The 22,966-nt window shown below is 31.7% G+C and overlaps 1 protein-coding gene across 36 annotated transcripts in view; it reads right to left on the bottom strand.

Moving 5' to 3' along the window:
- Shal (Potassium voltage-gated channel protein Shal) overlaps positions 1-22,317 on the bottom strand; it is a 148,419-nt gene extending 126,102 nt beyond the window's left edge. For 11 of the 36 annotated variants that reach the window (XR_015071548.1, XR_015071554.1, XR_015071559.1 and 8 more), the window contains exons 1-2: positions 22,015-22,317; positions 17,492-18,828 (exon numbers count right to left, since the gene is read on the bottom strand). Coding sequence is in view for 20 of the 36 variants with exons in the window: in XM_085954932.1 (XP_085811058.1) it covers positions 17,492-18,606 (1,115 nt within the window). In the remaining 16 variants the exon portion in view is untranslated. Of the gene's footprint in view, positions 1-17,491; positions 18,829-21,976 lie in introns of all 36 variants that reach the window. The other 25 variants (XR_015071551.1, XR_015071549.1, XR_015071550.1 and 22 more) reach the window with 7 other exon arrangements.
- Between the last annotated feature and the right edge of the window lie 649 nt (positions 22,318-22,966).

The raw sequence follows: 22,966 nt of genomic DNA, 5'->3' as shown, positions 1-22,966 counted from the left end.
TATTTACACCGATTATTATTTAATGTTATGCTAAAAGGGATGCCTTGTTTGAAGTATTTAGGTCAAAGCGTTTACTGGCAGTACATGGACCCTTAGCACGTCACACTATACCGCGTATGTGACATTCTGACATTCCTCAAAAGTCGATAAAATTTATTCATAATGGATAAGCTACGTCAAAATGGTTACATTATAGTCATAAGTAGCTTTTTAATAATATTTCGTAACGCTTCCTTTTATTTGTGTAGCAAGCAGCGTTGCCAACATAACAATTTTCTTGCCAGATCAAGCATTTTTGGAGAAGCATATTTAGCTTGTGACATTTACATTAAATTTGGCACATAGAGTAAAATTTTGTGTTTTTTGACATCGCAAATGGTTTTAAACTTATACAGAAAAGCCACCAGAAATATTATGACGTACAATATTTTAGTTACGACTAAATTTTGTACATTAAAAGTTTTTTAGCTGTATGATTGTTTATGAAACAATAAATTTTTTTGTTCAAATAAAAAAAACTATGTAAATAATTATGACTTAGTAAGTTGAAAGGCTAGTTTCCAGTCATTTCTTTTAAATTTTTAGAAAATCGTGCATTTTTTCTACCATCTACCTTATTTTATTACCCTATTTGGCATATATTTGTAAAACTGGCTACACTGATGGTAGGGTATTGAAAAGTTTTATAAAAAGTATTTAAATAAACATACCATATTACATGGTTGAATTGATATCTTCCTCATATAATTCCTATTGGAGATCGGCTACCATCAGAGCATTTTCTTAGCTTAATTTATCGTCTGCTACGCGGAATAGTTCGGTGAAGTTACACTCATACCAATCGCGGACATTTTAAAACCAAAAAAGTGGCATCTTTCTTTACTGTATTTTATCGTTATCTTTTCATTGACTGGAAAGATTAAGGTAAGCCACTGGTAAATAAAAATAATGTAAAATATAAAATAGTGTTTTTTGATTGTGACAATAAAAAACTTATATTTTCCAACAAATTTCTGTTTTAGCGATCCCAGTGTTACATGAATATTTGCTCTATACGAAGACCTATATATATATATATATATATATATATATATATATATATATAATGTGTATGTAAATCGTGAATATAATACTAACTTGAGATGCTGCAAAGACAAAATAAGAATGTTTTTTTTTATAAATTCAATTTCCATTACAGTAAATTTTAAGTATTTTATTAGGTGATATTCTTGAATTTCCGATTATGACAGTTATCCAGGGCTATACCTACACCTATCTTGAGAAAGACCATTAATTTAGTTTGTGACACAATATGATAAATATTATTTATTACAAGTAAATAATATTTCGGTAAATATGCCGCAGATGCCCGCATGAATTTTATATTTTTTTTTACAAAAACAGTTATTATTTTAAATACCCTTTTCTGTTGGCGCAGATGCTTTTCAATCTAATAATTGTTATTTTAAATTTGAATTTTCATACATTTCGATGCATCATTATCACACACTAAGATTATATTATGTTATATTAGGTTGGGTAGGTTAAGTTATGTTAGGTTTAACCTAGCTAACTAAGATTAGGTTAGGCTGGGTTTGGTCTACAAAGAAAGTTATAAAAGCTCATGCGGGCATCTGCGGCACTATTACCAATATTTCTAGCTAAAATCATGTATAAAGTTTTTGACTTCAAGATTTTAAATAAAAATATGAAAATTATCCAAAATTGGTGTTGAAACAGATGTTAGAGAACAAATTCAACTTGTCCCAGAAGACGATTACTAGATCGTTTGTAATGAAGATTATTTGCAAAGCGAAACTAAAGTCACAGTTTTAAAATAACTTTCCTAAAATAAACATAATATTCTCATTGTGTTCACTTGAAACATTGAAAACACCTCTAATTATGTTTTTGTTAATATGATTTTCCTGATAAACTTCCTAGACTTGTTATTCGAAGAAATTCATTTTTCGTATAATAAATGTTCGCAGTATTTATTATTCGCTTTTTAAGCGAAAGTCGAATAAGCCTTTAAAAAACGGTAAAAATTTAATATGAAAAGTGCACCTGAGAGTATCAATTGATAGAGTGAATTAAGACTGTTTATCTTCACGGGTAATAACTGGTGTTTGAGCGTATTTCTCAATCTTTTTATTTAATCTAAAATAATTCTCACGCCTTACAGTTCAAATAAAATCTACAATCATTATACATGCAACGTCAGATTATTTGGTTTAGTTTTTCTGACTTTCCGTGATATTTTCCTCGCATAAAATTAAAATAAAGTAATATATCTAACAACGTAAATCTTCCAAATAAAACTCCATATTTTTTTCGAGAATACAAGTTCCTAAGTATTGAATTTATGTATGGGTACATTTAAAATCCATGTCTTACAATTATATTTAAATATTGTGCCGGCGACACGCGTCGGTTGTTGCGGATATCCTGGACGGAGTACATGCTAATGTCAAACATGAGCATCAGTAGGAGGTTATTCTGTATGCATATATCATGTTAGTATGAGATTCATCGGACACACTATTCAAAAGGTTAATTGTTTTGGGCTGTGCGCTAGGTAAAAGGGCAAAGGGCGAACGCCGATGAAGTGGAATGACCATGTAAAGAAATTCACTGGAAAATCTATAATATCAGCTGCTATAAAGTTTATAGAGGATAGGTAAAGTTAGAGAAAGCTGATCCCGAATTCCACAGTACCTATTTCAAAACCACATTGCTGCTCAGTTATGAGGGCGATGACGAAAAAGATTTAAATTAATATACTTAATAATAATGTGTTTTCAAATTATTAAATTATTTTGGAAACTATTAAAACTGTTAATAAGCAGAAAGACGTGATTCTACGGTTTACGTTAAACAAAAATTCGACAAAATTAAAGTGGAGGCCTACTTTAAATATCCATATTCATAAATATTATTTCATTGTCTTTTCTCATTGCACCAGTGTCGAGTGAGCTTGATCATTCCGTTTATATTCAATTTGGAATATCAAACCGATACCATCAGTAAAAAAGTTTTGAAATAATCTTGGAAAGGCAGATTATAATAAAAATACATTTCTGCCACATTCGCATATGTGTCCAGAGTTTTATGAAAAGACTATTGGCGGTAAATTACGTGCATTACAAGAAAAGTAAAGTAAAAAGTAAAAGAATACAATGATAATATGAAGTTAGCAAACAATTTAAATTACCTGCATTATGTCTTATGCAAAAAAATACAATCAATACGAAATTAATACAATCGACAGAGGTAATGTGAATTTAAATAATAAGGGATTCACATTTATACGCCTTTTCAATTTTAATCGGTTTTTACGATTCGGGTTTTGTCTTTTGGCATCTATAGGTATTATGCACATTCACCAATGGTAAATGTATATTTGACACTAAATATTTACTTACTTACTATTTCTTTAGGTATTAAAAATGCTTGTTTAAATATCGGGAAAGACAATAATTAGTATGGATAGTAGAAAAATTGAATCAATCAGAATTTGAATTTGAAGTTAAGTATTTTTGATCAAAATTAAAATTCTTAAATACTTAGACTCTGACAGATGATGAAATGAAGTCCATGAAAAGTGTCATTAGTAGGGGGGTAACTAAAATATTAAAAGAATGGTATTGAATGAAGATATAGTATATAGAAGGCATACATTCAGTAGCAGTAGAAATATCACAGGATACAATAATAAACACCTGTAGTGAATATTTGGGAATATTTTAGTGTTTATGGATTAAGGAAACTGTACATCGGCACGTTCTTTGGGGAATGTGTAATATCTTGTTTAGTAGACTAATCACGATTTTCAAAAACTGTTTATAGTATCAAGTCAATTATTTTCTACATGTTTGTGCAAAGCAAACACTTTTGAGAGAAACCAGAGACTTGTCTCAGTACTCTCTGATTAAACACTTTGAATATTATACAGTCGTTTATCATATTATTCGAAACTTCTCGATTAAAGATCAATTTGTTTCAATTTTTATACACAGTGTTTTATTAACGAATTGCCTGATTATCGTGAAAAAGATTTAATAATTAATAATGATTAAATTATAGCATAAATAAATGTTAAAATAATTCTCAATCATTTCATGAGATCTGTTTATATTTATCACGTTTTTGAATTCCGATGTCAAAATTAATCTGACTAAGATTGAAAATATAAATTAATTTTAATGGGTAAATAAGTATCTACTGCGTATTCCTAACGCATTCTTTGTTTTAAAATGCTGCCTCCGCATTTTTTTCTCACCAAGCGAAAATTTCATTTTACAAACTAAATTTAATATAATACAGAAACATTCTTTGATGGGCACGTGTAATGATATAATGCACTGGTAAGTACTATATGAATGAAATATAATAAAATATAATCTAAACGATATTTCTCACAAGGATTTATTAAAAGGATAAGAAATATGACTTTTTAAATAATAATAGTTACACTAAGTATTTAGCCTCACAAAGGTATTGCCAACATATTTTAATAATATATAGCAATATATTATCGGTATTTAATCAAAAGTTATTATACAAAATATAGAAAATTTCCTTTAAAGTATAAACACACAATACGAAATATAAAGAGGTGCATATAGATAAAACTGTTTCTAAAAAGAAGTAAATTGTGTATTCGGATATTTATTGAATATATGACACGTGCACATATAATAAAATATATTATGTACACTTTTAATTGCTGTCTAGTTATAAAATTTAAACGCGAATTTTAGTCTAAGTGTGAACCATTAAATATACTATTTCCCATACGAAATACTCAGAACATTTTAACAGTACTTAGCTATTATTATAGGACGTCCACAAATTCGCTTGTGTTTAAACTTTGACGATTCCAAAACAAAAGTCATTTGCAAAGTTTCCACGAATGTAATTCCGAGTGGTGACTTTGCTTTATGTCTTCCAGCTACTCAGGCCCGTATTCAGGTTCTATCACGCCTATTGACCTATTTTATTATGACTGCTCTTTACTACCATGGAACCATTAAACTTGTACCTTCTTTCTGTGCTTAGACAGAGCATACTATATTATATTTATTACTTGATACCAAAAGCGTTAGAACTTTACCAACGTTGACTAAGAGTCATACCATAGTCTTGTGAGATTTATGCGTTAAATGATATGATATACGTAGAGATTAGGGAATCCAATCCAGAGCCAAATTTCTGATCCCGGGATTTCGGGATTACAATTTGACAATCCCGGGATTGGCATTTTTTTTTCCATTGTTAATATAAAAAAAATATATTTACAAATAACATTGATAAAATCGGTCAAAATAAATCTAGTATAATTTATACTATTTAAGACATTTATTGTTAATATTGTATACGTTTAATCTTGGAAATACATAAGTTTAATGGAGTAAATAATATTATAATATAAATAATAATGTGAATTTAATATGAGATTGCTGTTTTTGATAGTAAAGACTTAATGAATGGGTTAGCGAGATTTAAAATAGTAAAGCAAATCATGGTGTAGTTATGGCCTTTCCGCTTCATAAATCTAATTAGTCAGCCAAATATGAAACTGCTATAAAACGTATGAAATCATGGTGGAATTACTTTGTTAATAGTGCAAAGCATTGTTTTTCTTCCAATCTTTCTCATTTTATCAATTTATGTGAAAAAATAAAATGAATCGGCAGCTTACATATGAGTATAAATCAAACTTCATTCAAACTCAGTTTATTTCTAATGTAGTTATATGTTATTAAAAGTATTTTTCTGTTATATTTTCGTTTTTATTTTATTTTCCATAAAAATTGATAAAAAAATCAATCCCGAAAGTTTCGGGATTATGTTTATCAATCCCGGGATTCATAGGTATCGAAAATAGCTCGGGATCCCGGCATCCCGGGATTGGAATCCCTAGTAGAGATTGCTTTCTTAATTTAATAATATGCAAGTATATAAATTGTATAAAAGACGTGACATCAAAAATATACACGAGGTGTTTCACTAAGAGTACGATAAAACATTGTTGTTTTTTTTACTAATCACAGTTAATTGTTATTTCTAATGTATGTTAATTATATGATTGCTGACAATGTTAGTATTTGCGTGAATCTATGATCGTGATATCTACTCTAGGTACTCGCATTGTAATAGTCCGAAGTGGATATAGTTCAGATACCAGTGGCGAAGGGTGGAGGTAGGCTGTAAAGATCCGCCATAAATAGTGCACCCTAAACTTTGTCAGTCATACAAATTTGTTTTCATTGAAATAAAACTACAATTCACAGACAGTGTTGGTTAGTTTTTAAAATTCAATTAAACCTTGCGAAAACGTAAACTCGTTTATCTATAAAATATCTAAAATGATGCAATTAAATCATACATAGATTTGGTTATTTTATAGATATAATAATATTTTTTTAAATCTATTATGGCTTGGTTAAGTAGGGCTTGATGAATTTAATTAAATAAACCAACAATATAATAATATGTAATATGTATTCTTAACCCAACGGAAACAAATAAGTATGAATGAAGAAGTGTGTACAATTTTGTCGTGTCACCCAAAGTATAACAAAAATATTATGGTTTGGTTTATGCAGGGTTTAATTGATTTTTAAAAACTAACCAACACAATCTGTAAATTGTATTCTTAGTTCAATTAAAAGTATTTAGTGCGCACTTTTTGTGTCGAATCTTAACAGCCTACCTCCACCCCTCGCCACTGTCAGATACACATTTCACAATAAGACTTATTTTCAACAATAAATCATTGTGTATATTTTGGTTGTTGGAGCCTTAATTCGCTACTGTATATTAGATCCGTTTATTTGCATTAGTTTCAATCTAAATTCTCAGAATCAACTTATTTGTGTGATCCGGTATTCAAATAGAAAAGTTTCAACATATTTAACTCAAAAATATCCAATCCTATTTTTGGTACATTGACTAACGAACAAAGAAGTTAAACCAAAACAGACAAATACTATAGTTGATACCAATACGGTTGATGATAATGAAGATACTTGTATCACTTTGATATCAATTAAATAATGAAACAAAAAATCTGGTTAAATTATTTATTTTAAATCAAAATCAGTTATGTACATTTAGATTTTGATTATTCGAGTGAACATTATTTGTATATGGCTGGTATAAAGATGGCAATGACTTACTCAAAGTGAATGGGAGACGATCACTAGTTAATGTCACAATATGTTGCTCTCTAGTTGTCATTATAACTAAGAGTTGTATTGAAACTACTCAGGTTATACAAATGGAGAACAATATGGCAACGTTCTCAATTTTAAACAGTTATTTAATACCCAAGATACTTTTCTTCAAAAAATAATAGTTTTAATTAGGTAGACATATTATACATAGCATGACTGCAGACTCTTAAGTTGTGATTATATTGAAATAAGTGTCGCGTACAATCACATGACGTCACAGTAAGCTACCTCTACGGGAAACAAGTGTGTGTTTGAAATGTTATCAGATTAATGCTCCCATCCCTTAGCACATTTTGAACGTTTAAACGAACATTATCACTTAGCAAAATCTGCCTAAATCACTATAACAACAATTAGAAACAACAACGTCACGCGTACCGCACTGCATCGATACCTGCATGACTCAATTAACGTTTTTTTTTATCATTTTATACATGTCTACACATTTTCAAATCATGTCAACATCTCGTGTTTTTTGATTTTAGCGGTTGACACTTTCTATTTTCTATAATAATATTGTCTATTATTTATGGTCTACGTTTTGGGTACTGTTCAAAATATTATTGAATTTACAGAGACTCGTTACTAGGTTACTCGATCATTGAATTTACAAAGATCATGTTCGTTCAAAATATTCTGAAAAATGACGAAACCATAGACTAAATTTGTCGCCGTGACAGTACGCGACATGCATCTCAATATAATCACAACTTTAGTAACTACGAATCCTCCATTCTTTTAGGTGATTATCTATAGTCCAATCTCCGCTTCAGTCTTGTACACAATATTATATATTACTATGGAATCGTTGTTCATGATACATCGGTTGTAGAATATCTATTTATATTGTTCAAATAATATATATAAGTATAAGAAAAATCTTCCGCGAATGACCAAAATCGGAATAGTGGTTGGCTTGTTACCGATCCATGTCGTAGACTTACGTCTAATATTGGTATTTTATATTCTGTATCGTATTGTCTTCTTAGAAGATGTCCTAATATCGATTTATAAACGAAATAAATGATATATTTTATTTCAATTTTTAACATTAGAAGTTTTACAGCAGGTATGCATTATAGAAGTATTATAATAATACTGACCCGCTCGATCACGGGTTACCTAAAATAGCAGGTGATAATCTGCTTTGACCGTCCAGTAAGTTGATTCAATTTCGGATGGACAATTTTGGCTTGCGGCTTTTGCTACGTAGATTAGGGCAGGTTTGGCTGATGCATAATTCTGCCGGCTATTTCAGGTCCATTAGAGCGGCGCTTCTCAAAACACTTTGCTGGCAACACTTTAATTAAACATGTCCGTGCTTACATCGGATTAATTTAACTTCGTAAACAAATTGTATATTTCATTAAGGTATTATAAATCCATAAATATTTTATACGAAACGTCTATTTTGTATTAGTTTCTGGTATAACTATATTAAGCAATTTTTAACACCTCAATATTACAAGGGTTGCTAAGTACTGTAAACTAATGATATTAGGTAAACTTTTTGCAGTATATTTTATGATCGAACGAGATTTCTTGAAGATGGTGGGTTTGATGTATTTAAACACTGCATTTAGCACGTGGAGATACTTTTATTTTTCAATGCAGCCAATAATATTACATACCTACGGCTATAAATTATGTCACTATTGAATAGGCGACGAGGATATCGCCCCTCAATTTTAAATATTGTTCGATTACACGTTGTTTGAACATGAGTTTACGTTATGGGTTGGTAATAAAAATGACTTACCTTTCTCAACTGCGGTTTTTAGGCCCCGTCCAGCGTAGGCGCGTTCGGCGGAGCGTTAAGCGGTGCGCGCAACTCAAACGTATAACCGTATAAACGTATAACCAAAAAAATACATTTACGAACTTTTTCACACACGGTTATACATTTGAGTCGCGCGCGCCGCTCAACGCTCCGCCGAACGCGCGTACGCTGGACGAGCGCTTAAAGTCACTACTGCATGTACTTTGTACTAGCAATCTAGTGACTGGACGGCTAACGCCTCTATTGGTATATTTTGAAATTATATGCTGAAAGCGCGGGAATTTGAATTAACTTGGTCTGTTTAGGTCAATCAATTATTCAGTTATGCCATAATATATGAGATATATAAAATAATATATGTCTTCCTGAAGTTAGGTGTTGAAGCGCTGCGACCAAGACAGATGACGGCGACACGACAGACTACAGACATACATACTACTACAGTGGCGATATACTTTCGTATTCGAGAAATGTGTCGCGCGAGACACGCGACACTACTGCTTTTGAACTAGTAGTCAAAATTCTACAACTAGGCATCTGCAATTACCTACTGGCAATGGCACTAGAATTTTGGAATATGTAGTTGTTATTTACTTTTTGATATTCAAAAGATAACTGAATGTTACCTTGATGGAGTGAAAATAAATCTAATTCAATTAAATTACTTGAGAAAAACTTAGTTCAGTCAATACAATTTCAAAATCAAAGTTCCATATCTTTTTCTATTCTAGCTCGTGCTTCGATACATACAAAATTGATAGATAATGCACCGAATTCCGTCATTTTAAAATGCATTTAAATTAACACCAGCCCATCAAGCGTGCTCTCATCCATTATTGCATCAAAAACCAATGACTTCGGCGATCTTTGTCAAAAAATCTTATCTTTCAATACTTAATTATTAATTATTAACTATCTAAAATATAGAATCTTTTTCATATATAGAAATTTTAATATAATATACACTTTTACATTAACTGAAGGAATGGTAGATTTCTGGTTCAAATCTAATCATTGGATATGTTTTTCAGTTGACATGACGACGTGTGCTTGGTACATTAAACTGGAAACGGCTATTTTTTGCACTATGAGTCAGAAACTATCCGCCAAATCAATATCGATAGAAAATATTGTCAAATAGTTTTATAGATTTATCATTAAATCCATCGGTATATTTAAATCCGACTTGGGGTGAATTTTATTATATACCTGGTCACATACAAAGCGTCCGATTCAGCCTCTGTACATACATTATTAGATATATATATATATACCTATGGATAGTAAGGTTTGGTCACGAATTTAATAGAAAAATCGATAGTTTATACTAAACTGCACAATACATACAGAAAATTCAAAAAAATATGTGCCGTCGTGCTAGTCAGAAAATAGAATACTAGCTATATGGTATTTATATTTGGCAATATTTTTTTTCTATTTTATTTTAAAGTCCAATGTATAAATTTGTAAGTAAAAAAATAGATTAAAGAGAAGATGGCACAATCAGTACATTTTTCATATGTTAATTAATTAGTAAAGCATAACAAGATTGCGATTACATAAAATAGAAAGAAATTAGAGAAGAAAAATAGATAAATAATACAGGAAAGGTAACATTTTTATTTTACAGAATACCTATATACTTACATATTACTTATATAATTATGTGTGTGTCAAATATTATTAAAATATGACGTGATGTAAATGAATGATAAGTAAAGAGAATTTCGATTAGTGTCGATTATACGACATTTTGGATATAACGCGTTTAAATAAAGTATGTGATAATATAGCCTTAGTGAGTCGAACTATATTTATTTTAAATATTTTAACCAAACTGTATATATTAACCAACGAAGAACGCAATAAAATCCCTCAAATAAACAACTTCCAGGCGCTACTAGTATATTGAACCCGCTCTATACATCTTGTAGCTGTAAACATGAGGGCTTGAAAGCCTCTTTAAGACATTAACGCACATTATTTGACACCCTGGCTTTTCTTACTTATTTCTTAGGCGCGCGTACACGAACGTTGCGCCCTAATTGAAAAGCACAAAGAAAATTTCCATACGAGTGTATACGTTATGTAGTTAAGTGTACACGGTCCCAGTGGCGAAGACTGCTTTCATAGAGGTCAATTATTACAAGTAACCGAAAAGACTAGTACCTACATACTTGGACCGTTATAGTAACTAGAATAAAATAAGTATTAAAAATTATGATAATGCTATTAAATTCAAGTGATTTAAAGAAATGTATTATTTCTTTTTCTTTTCTTTCGACCATTTCCAATCCTAATTGGATCATATGGGCCTCCATAGAGTAGAAGTTTATATTAACAGATTTTGTTTTAACGAGCTTTTCAGCCACTTGCTTAGCCTATTAGGTCCATACTCTGACTCATACACAAATTGAAAAACAATATGTGTACTTGCCAGACCCAGGATTCGAACTTGGGACCCACTATGCTATAGGCCGACGCTTAAGCCACGCGGCCATCGTGGTTGAATTATATATTATGGACGTGACATATTTTCGCTTGATTTTATGTCGTCGATGGCTTTTAAAAAAGATTAATAATTTATTAAATGTATGAGTACTGACATTTTTATTTGAGTTTATGTTATAACTATTGTCATCATTACTGTGTGGTGGAGTAGAAAATGAGTCGTGAAATATGGGGAAAGGATAGGTGGTAGAAGTTTAAGATATTATTATGTAGAGGGTGGGGTTTTTGTTATGGAAAGTTAATGATGAGTACGGAGATATTTTGGTTAATATAAATTGATAATTGATAATTATAGTATTCCTGCTCTTAATATTTGTACTAGTTCTAAAAATTTTAAAGGACCAATTCCAGAAATTCTGAAAGGATAATAATTCATAAATTCAAAATTGATTATAAATGCCACAAGTATTTATCATATTACACTTTAATTATTTTTCGTTTAAAATGTAAGTACATTACTTTTTGTAAAACTTTTTTTTTACATATTGTAGTTGTTTTATTAGCTTTACGATACTGAAAATAATATATTATTATCAGGCGTTATTATATTATAATTACAGAATGTAATTTGTTCTATGAATATTTATAATTAAAGTATTTTAATGATTTTAAGGCATATCTACATTAAATAACCGTCCATTATAGTATCTTCGCCACTGGTGTATATGACATGTATGTAAATGAGTGTACAGCATATAATGTGGGAAAGTTTGGAATACTGCGCGCCAGACCTCCGTCGTTAGCCTGAACGGTAAGGTTGTCAGAATTATTTATCGCACGGTGCCTGGATGTGGATAATGTAATAATATTATTATCGTGAGAAAATCATATACGTCAAACATCACTCACATAAAGGTTGATTTTTTATATTAGCTCATCGCTGCTTTTTATATCGTAAGCATACAGGGACTCTAAAATTTTTTTTAAATTATAATTATAATTATTTTTATGAGGTAAACTAAATGCCCGTTCAATGCACGGGGAAGAAGACACCCGTAGGAAGATAGTGACTTTGCTGAGGAGAATACATGGGGATGAGTGATTAAAAAAGAAGACATGAGGGTACAAGTCGATTATGGGGAAGGCAGGCGGGAACCGCGCTAATGGTCATTGCCGATTTTGGCAAAATTCATGAATTTCAAGAATGAAAACCTAACCTAAACTGACCCAACCTAACAAATAATCCACTATATCGGCTATTTTCAAAATGTGTTTGCCGCTGGCTCCCCTATAACCGATTTGTACTGACATGAGCTATCCATTACAAATTATAAGTTTAATACATTGATAACATAACATAAAAAGAAATAATTATTATTTAAAAATTTTCGCGAAAAAAATAGTTAATTATCAGAGGCAATGGGACGTTTTTCTGTAGAGATGGCAGGGTTTTGATATATACTGTGCATTATTTGTATTAAGGGGGGACATGCTCAGCGTACGTCAAAATGGAGCTTTTATGCTATTTTCAAAGCATGATCCTGGACATTCCTTAAACGTTGTAGATAATCTATTTACATTATTTTGAAGCCTTATTATCCTTTATATTTATTTTAAACATTTGATGACTGCATAAAGTATTTTTATTACATAAAATAGTATTCTTTTAAACCTCTCGTTCTAATGTTTTAGAATATAGTCATATTTCTGTACGTCCATGTGAAGTGGTGTTAAGATTTTTTATATTTATTAATTTTTAAAAGCATTTACAAAACTATTAGTAAAATTTATGTCGACATTATTATAGTTAAATATTTACAATAAAAAATTATATTGATAATCTCTGTGATCCCAAATTTGACAAGAATTAGGCATTTTATTATTCAAAAAATGGTCAAGATTTACCTCTTTTTTATCGAGCCCCCTCTTTGAATATTCATAATATGAATCAATGCGTCATTTGAAGCCTGCCTTATTTTCTTTGTTGTATTAATAGGTTATTTATTTTATCACAAAAATTTAATTACATTTTAAAAAGACGTTAAAGACGTAGGGAAATAAAAGTGAATTTTACTTTTAAACTGCAGTTTGTATTATTATGACATTAATATTTTAAACATTTATTATTAAATATAAAATTTAGTATTGAAATATGTATTCCATTTAAGTGAAAAAGTTGCAGAAATATAATAGGCAATTCAAGGAAATGTTTCGTTTTTATCACAATACCTGAATGATTATTATTCTTGCTATATTTTTTACAAGATATAACTGACTTAAAAACAGCTATAAACACAAAACTGCACAATATTGTTAGTAGGTGATTGAAGCATTTACAAACAGTTTCATTTGTTTAAGTTTATACTCGAAAATATCAATCAGTCTTGACCAAAGGAAAACAGTTCAATGTTAATCATTCCCATCAATCAGTAAGCAATCAGAAATCTCTTCGTTTAATTCTTGAAGAAAATTCGTAACCTAATTTCCGGGGCAGAAAGATAAGAGCTTTCATAGTTCACACCCCGTGAAACTTTACCATTGTTTTGAAGTATGCAGAATGTTTAAAACCATAAATCTAGATAACATAATCATTTTTGGTCTAAATCATAGTAGAGTTTGATCGTGTATGTATATTAATCTAAAAAAGGGTTCCAAGACTTTGCATACTGTACTACCATAAATTTATATTCTGTATTGGTATAAAATACCCATCCTGGTAGTATGCTCTACTCATAAATATTATGTTGAGTTAATTTTGTAAGTTGTTTTATCAACAATATAGGTATATTTATATTACACGCCCATGACGGTGAGTATGGAAATAATATGTTGAGCAAGTCATTAATATACATTTCTCATAAAAAAGAAAACAAATCTGTTAATACAACCTCCACTTTGCGAAGACCCACATGATCTTTTTAGGATCGAATATGGTAAAATATTTATATGAATCAAAGACTCAATCGAACGAGGAAATAATTTATTCGTAAAAAAACTATTAATAAAACCTCCACTCTCTGAAGACCCATATGTTCGACTTTCGAGCGAAAATTGTATGTTACATTTTTTATAAGGTATTTTATTGCCTGTCGGGGCTACATTGGCAAACCATATATTTAGGAAAGAAATCATGGAATTAATTCCTTCCGAACCGAAATTTCGCAAGTACATGGATTTATGATTACAGTGTATGTATACTAATGTTATTTATTGATGTTGGTAATTTCGTCTCCTGTCTTTAACGTCTTTGGAAAAAGGTAAAATGGTTTGTGAGAATGACTCACTATCGATATAGTATCGGCTGGGTTATCCAGTGGTGTCCAATAAAAATAAAATGGTGAAATATAAACTATTAAATCATCCATGAATTGAGGCGTGTATAAAATATCTAGTATATAGGTCAGTAAATAACTAAAAATAATAATTGAAAATACTATATTTTGTTGAATTAAAGACAGAACTCATTAAATGTCATAGTTTATTATTTCACTGACTATAAGGGAATATTTTCTCCAGCAGTGGATTGAATCAATTGATTTAGTATATAAGCTAGAGCAAAGAGAGTTCGTTGTCAGTGTGTGTTTACCTTTGGTGAGTGTACACGGTGCCTGAAGATGCCGAAAGGTGAAACTCGGGTCGCAAAAAACGACTTAAATGGAATAGTACAGAGCTTGAATCCATTAGAATTTGATTCAATTTGATGATAATAATGATACATAAGGGCTGATGTTTTACATACAATGTAATCAGCGATTTAGGTACATTTGAAGATTAAAATGAAACTGTTGTATTACAACACAAATTCGTGGCGAATTCTGAATATTTTGGTATGGTTGAATTTAAGAAAAATGTATGTACCTGCTGCAAATATCTAACAGTCGTTATTTACTTACATACTGTTATTTACGATTCATCAAAATAATAATGGTTTATTATATTGAAATATTATATTGTAATATAAAATAAATAACACAGGATTTTATCTCAGTGCACACATTGAAAATAAATGTGTTAGAGCAAAAATGTGAAGTTTGATATAAACGAATCTGAAATTCGAAATTTGCATTTAATTCAGTCATTAATGGTAACATATTTAAAAATTTTTTATAATTATTATTATAATATAATATAGCGTCGTTTCTCCCAGGTTCGAATCCTGGGTCTAACAAGTACACATACTGTTTTTCAATTTGTGTATGAGTCAGAGTATGAACCTAATAATATGTTGAGCAAGTGGCTGATATCCATTTCTCGTAAAAACAAAATTCTGTTATTACAAACCTCCTCACACCCATATGATCTTGTTAGGATCGGATATGGTCGAAAAAAAAATATATATATAAGCTCTGTTTCATAGAAAAATGGATTTCTTCGACATAGTTTATAACCATTAAATATTTTCCACACATAATGTACCTATAATATTATATTATCATGTCGCCCTATAGCAGACTTCCAGTAGACAGGTCTCGAAGTCCCACGGTATGTATTAAATATTTAAATCGCGTCCTAGAAACCAGAAAGACTCGTAAATCTATGGTAAGTCGTGAACAGAATAATCTAAAAATGTGGATACTACTAAAATATCTGTCAAATAGAATAATATTAAATTTGTAGTTACGGCATGTATGCTTTAAGCTTGCAAACAAATACAAATGTAAACTTATGTGTAACATATCGATTGAAAATTATGTATTGTCTCACTAAATCAATAACTATTTATAATATTAATACTGTCGACTAAAGGTACTTGATGGAATTTGAATTTAAATTCTAATGGATTTAAGTTTTATACTTTTCCATTTGAGTAAATACTCGTATAAGTATTAATTAGTAGATTCGATTAGTATTAATACTCGAATCGATTAGTATTAATACTCAAATGGAATAGTACAAATCTTAAATTCATTAGAATTTCAATAACTATTTGTTTAGATCAGGGATATTTGACGCTAAAGACGTACCTAGCGCGTAACGATTAGATGGTCATTAGATATAATCAGCATGATATTTAAATGTGGTTTACACCCACGGTGGCCACGCGGCTTAAGCGTTGGACTATCACGCCGTGGGTCTCAGGTTCGAATCCTGGGTCTGGCAAGTACACATATTGTTTTTCAATTTGTGTGTGAGTCAGGGTATGGACCTAATAGATTGAGCAAGTGGCTGACATCCATTTCTCGTAAAAAACAAAATCTGTTAATGCAAACCTCTATCCTGTGGAGGCCCATATGATCCTATTAGGATCGGACATGGTCGAAAAAAAAAAAAACTTAATACAGTGATTCTTATTATTGCAACAATTCTTCACCTCAGAATTTTGAACAGAACTTGAGTATCTGGTTTCAAAAATATTTTAATGGAAATAATATAAAGGACTTCAAGAGGGTGAGTAATGTCCCGCATGGCGTATGCGTTGCTTGAGGTGGCAATCTAAGAAATTAATGCAAAGTTTTGAGAGTAGATTCTGTGAAATCAACAAAATTTTCGCCTACGAACTCTGTAATAACGAAATAATGTCGTTGACGAAGGGGGTGACTTTATATAAAATATTAGACTGAAAATAATATCGGGCGATATTTTGAGTTTAATTAGGAAAGTCGTTTTGCTTACGTACGTAACTTCAGTAGTTGTGTCTAGTCTAGATTTGAGAAGCTGTGTGTGGAACAGCGGTCTCATCCATACAACTAATTGATATTTAAAAAAAAATAGAACGAAAGCCGTCATTAAGACGAACCAGTTTGAAAACCACTGGTTTAAAATAAAATTAATTGAAACTCAATTAATGTGCTTCGTACCCGATAATGCATTTTGATTATTTGTACGCGACCATTTGAATTGTATCTGTTAAAAATCTAAACGATGTCGTACCTCTTTACAGTAGTTACAAAACGTTTGGTGTTTACAGGAGCGACTATAAATGCATCAATAACATAGTTAAAGATAAACACGAACAGCTGTAAAAAGGTGCTGTTAAGTCTTTACGACCCATAAAAGTACTAAAGAAGTCGGCACTTACCCCAATGTGGTCATGGTGACAATTGTGTACCAGAAGGCGGCTGGAATCGACGTGAAGTTCGTCTCAGTCTCATTCTTCTCAGCGTAGAACATCACCGTGGCGAAGATGATGATAGCCATCGCCAGCGAAAATACCAAGAATCCCAACTCCGACGCGCATGACTTGAGCGTGTACCCCAGGATCCGCAGACCCTGCGAATGCCGCGAAAACTTGAAGATCCTGAACACTCGGAATACCCTGAGGGTCACGAACGCGCCTGACACGTCGTCATTATCAGTTATACCCAAGCCGATGTAGTAAGGCAAAATAGCCACGACGTCGATGATCGACATGACGCTACCGACAAATTTACATCGATCCGGCGCGGCAAATAATCGGAGTAAGTATTCTGCCGTGAATATCATGACGCAGGCCGTGTCTAAGCAAAAGAACACTATTTTATATCGTTCACCGCAGGGCAGAGTCCCCGCTCTCCCCGGTCTATGTCCACACGGAACTGTTTCGACCACGTTGGCCATCACTGATACAGCGATGAAGAAGCCAGTCACGTAGTAAAACACTAGTGCCGCAGTCGAAGTGTGCGGATTTTCGAACGCTCGCCACATCTTCTCGCGAAGGTCCTTCAAAGGCGGCAGACTCTGATTGTCACTGTCACTCAACTTATCGTCCATCAATCGTTCCGCATTCTCCCTCTTCCGATCTCTGTAGTCTTCATAACAGCAATCGCCTATCACGTCAGGCAGAATACCGAAGAACGATAACTCCTCATCGTAGGAAGTTAGACATTCGTGTCTCGGGTAATGTAGTTTCCCTGTTCTATAATAGTTAAGGATGTGTCTGAATATATCAGGGTCCCTATCGAAGAAGTATTCCCCGCTGTCTTCGTCGTAGAAGAACTCTCTCTCGGTACTTCCCAAGAGAGTGTCGGGGTATTTTTCTAGGGTGTTCCTCCAGGTCTCAAATCTACGGCCGCTGACGTTAATCAGTAGCTTTTCGTCCTCCGACTTCCGCCTGTCTTTGGGAATGGGAGGTGGCGGAAGCGGATGCGTGGCGATTGGAACCCAGCCGATGGCCGCAGCGCGGGCAAACGGCAGCCACGCGGCCACGGACGCCATGGCTGGATTGCTTCTTCTTTAGCTAACTGATCGTGGCGGTACCCATTCGACACAATTCACTTATTATATTGTCATTTATCAAAAAATGTCTCACACGTCACGTGCCATTTAATTTAATTCTGTCTTTTTCTTGCGTCTAAATAAAAAACGCATATTTTCAGAATGATCGCGGAATAATCTATGATATATAAATTATTATTTATTTCGCTCTGCATTTTCCTGCTGAAATAAATGTTTTCTATTTTAAACGATGTGCTATAAAGGGCTCTCATTAATTTGATTTCCGTTGGATATTTATAGAGCTGGCATTTCGTCAGTCATCTAGTCGTACATCTGCTACAACTTAAATTTAGTCTATGCTACTAAAATACATTTGCAGTTCATAGAACATATATTAAAGCGCCCGACTAATTATCTAAATATATTTTCATTATAGTGCTACGACCTATGCTAACATTTTTAATCAACTCATATATTCAGAAGTACTGGTATATTTGGGATAAAAATATACCAGAGCATAATTTACAATTTTTTACACGAGTTTAGTATACCTATTCTGAAATACAGTTAAAATAAAAATGAAAAATAAATATTAAGTTCATATAAATGTGTGATGTATGAAAAATGGTAAGGTGAAATATTAAGTAGGTACATGTATGTGAACTATGTGTTTTTATTAGTTATTGGCAGTTAAAAGATTTTCAGTACCTAGGTATATATGTATTAATTATGGGTATGAAGGAAACAAAGTTCCAATTCACTCCGTCCAGCGCAACTGGTGCATTGCCCATCAGATGGCTATTATATATAATTAGCTTGTTATTTAAATGTGGTAATTTAATATTAATTAAAAGGTCCACAGTAAATGGGTTAATTGATCTACTTGGAATTATCTCAATGTGGTTTTTTTTAAATAAAATATCTATATTAATTTCTTGATATTTCGTTCTATTTATAAATAGAACTATACTTTTTAAACATTTTAATTAAACCATTTTATATCTAGTTTTTTTCTAGTGGTATTATACTCGTATGTAAATTTTCATGTCATGAATATTTTGTATTTTTGAAAATTGTCAATAACCTTTTCACCAAAAAATTACACAATACTCACACATTATGAAAAAAAGATAGGGATGCCGATATATATTATAGCATTCAATAGATATTGATAGTCCTAATATCTACAATGAGCTGTTAGTATTTGATTGTGATAGTGGTGGTATGTTCGGTAGACTGAATACATAACCCTTATTAAGTCTATGTTTCAATATCGACGATATTGGGATAGCCTAAAAAATTGTCGTATTATTACAAACAGACTAAATATGGAAACGATCAATTCTTTCAGGCGAGTCTATTTTGAAAAACTGAATACATCAAATAAATTCAAAATGATATCATTAAAAAAAACCCCCCGCTGGCATAACCATGCACGGAGTCCTACGTCTGAATCGGATAACCTATTTTACATAATATATGTCCCAATATTTTGCGTGACACATTTGTTTCAAATATACTATACTTTTTAATGTCACAGAGACTCAGAACTTTCTTAAAAATTTAACATAAGTATAAGGAAAATATGACAATGTATTATATTAAATATTCAAAAATTGGTTGAATTACAAATTCATCAACCATTTAACTGCTAATATTAATATGAAACGAATGGATTTAATAGCCGTATACTAATAATAATCATTATTAATTATAATAGCGTAACTCATAAAATTGTGAGTAAGTACAAATTGCATCAAAATAAGTGTCATAAGATAAACGTTATTAACTCTTTATTATTTGTTGTATTTATGTCAGATTTTTTAAAAATTTTATTTCACATTATATTATGTTAAACAATATTGCATATATAAATAAACCTTTTTACATAGGAAGTCCAAAAAGAGTTTGATCTGCCAGTCAATACAAAGCAACTACTTCCTGGTTATTGTTTATCTTTGTACATAGTGACGTTACATACTAAAAATATTATTTTCCATTTCACGAGAGAATATTTTAGACATGTATATATTTAAATTACTAATTTAAAATCATCTGAATTAGTTCATTGTTTATTTGCGAATTTATTAAAAACTTGTGGAAAATTCTGTCTATCGCAATTCCTCTGGGTTTGAACATGTGAAGCCGACATGTGACTTATAACTATTCTATTGATTGAGACTGCGCGACCTTAGCGAGCAAGTTAAGGGTAGATCATCATACTATGTATAATGGTTGTAGGTACATTTAGTTAAGTAAATGAAATCCATTCGCAGTAATATATGGAAACGTTGTCGATGGTTTATCGTATATATGTCATATAATTAATAATTTAATACTTCTGTATATATTAACTACATCTAATATATTAGTATACTAGTGAGTAGTGTAAGTGCACTACTATACTGCTGATTAAAGCAATTGAATTATTTAATAGTATTTAAATATGTATGTAAAATAATTTATATGGAATTTAAATTAACTCAAAATGTATAGTTTAGGCAAACATTTACGACGAACATTAAAAATGAATGAAATGACTAATATTTCAATCGAAATGAAAACTCGATAATCGAATGAAGCGCAAACAAATCTAATTAGCCATAATATTATGTTATAATGTAAACCGTTCAAGACTTGTATACTTTATTTAACTAATTTTAAATAAATACCGTTAATTAGAAGTTGGTGTGAAATCAACAATACTTAGTATACTAATGAAATAAGATAAATAAATACAATATATACTATTAACTCAACTGTGTAAATGAGGTATATAAACAAATTGTAAATATAATAAAAAAATTGGTTTGTTTGTGTATTTTAAATTGTATTCTTTAAAATAATGTATTATTTATTAATACACACTTTAAAAAATGTAATGAGGATGCTATAACATGTTATTTACCGTCATCGAGCAATAATAATATTTATTAGGACTTACGATTTCAGAATGAAAGCGCTTTGTAATGTTTACATGAAACATATCGGTATATTACGCTAAATAGTTTTAAGAATTTACTTAAAATATATGATCCGAGATGTAGCACTTAATGAAGAATACAATGAATTCCCAGGCACCAAAAAACATAAATCACTAAACCGAATAGTATTCTCTGTCGCCGGAAGAGATTTGGGACTATTCTAAATATTATCAATCGATTGACGAGAGCATTTGAATATTGCACTTTGCTAAAGCTCTGCATCATTCATTGGAATTGGTCGAAAGCCAAACCAGAGCATTATAAAACAGCTGCGAAGCTCGACTACATGAGCCGACCGAACGGCATACTGAACGAGAAAAATCAAAACATCAGACAGAACGTCGACGACAGACACGAATTTTAACGAGAATATAATCAGAAAACACCTGCCACAGTCTTCCATTCAAAACAGTGGGCACTTTACCAAAAAACGTGAAGAATTTGACACTCACTTTCAACACTTAACAGATTTTTTATTACATCTCTATTTGGAGGTATAACTAGCTTAATATCATGTCTGGAGTCTTTATCGTGATTTTGAAGTTTCAGACCCTGGATTTAATCGATTCTGTCCGGGGGTCCCCCGGTTTTCGTTGGAATCCGGTCGCGGCTTTTTTTGATAATTGGGTTCCGCGGTCCGGGCTTCCGCTATCGTTCGAGTGGCGGTACGGTGGACCGCCGTTTGCGCGGAGGCATGTCTTCCTCACGACGGTGTCCGTCCAACACTGGCGGCGCGCGCTATTTCGGTCTGGACCGCGGACGCCACTGCGCCTGCGCGGGCCGACGCTCACTGAGTTACCAAACGTTCGATCCAGCTTTCCAGGATTTTCACTTAAGTACGTTGAATGAAAACTGAACTGCACGCCAACAAATATCATAGTTTTCTGTAATTAATAAAATCTCTTTCGGTTAAAAAAATATAATTACTTTTCTACATATTCCAATATGGCGTAGGGCGGGCACTCCATTCTAAACGATTATGTAAAGTGTAATTTGACTAGATAAATAGATTCATAACGAAAATTATTAACCACAATATTCAATGAAACTAAGGCTACAGATGTTACAACTTTTTTTTCAGTTTAGGCTCAAATTTCAAATTAGGCTCAACCCGAACGTATTGCGATGTCTGATTTTAATGGTACATGACATAATAAGTCCTCTCTTCACTTTAACTCTCGCTTTAAAATGTATATAAAATGCCACCACCGTCTAGTGGTAGAATGTTATTCATAATAACATAATTTATAATTCCTTAGTAAGAGGCCGGCTTGAGAGTGGGTCGATTGTTTGGGCCCCGCATCAGTTGAATTATGACCTTATGGTAGAGCGAGTTCAAAATAAATTTGACTCCTTTATTTGAGGTTATATGGATA

This window comes from Rhyacophila brunnea, unplaced genomic scaffold (genome assembly GCF_057557595.1).
Source record: "Rhyacophila brunnea isolate RB1 unplaced genomic scaffold, BYU_Rbru_1.0 scaffold_4, whole genome shotgun sequence".
Taxonomy (NCBI): Eukaryota; Metazoa; Arthropoda; class Insecta; order Trichoptera; family Rhyacophilidae; genus Rhyacophila; species Rhyacophila brunnea.
The sequence above is the reverse complement of the archived record's forward strand: the minus strand, read 5'-3'. Positions and strand labels throughout refer to the sequence as shown.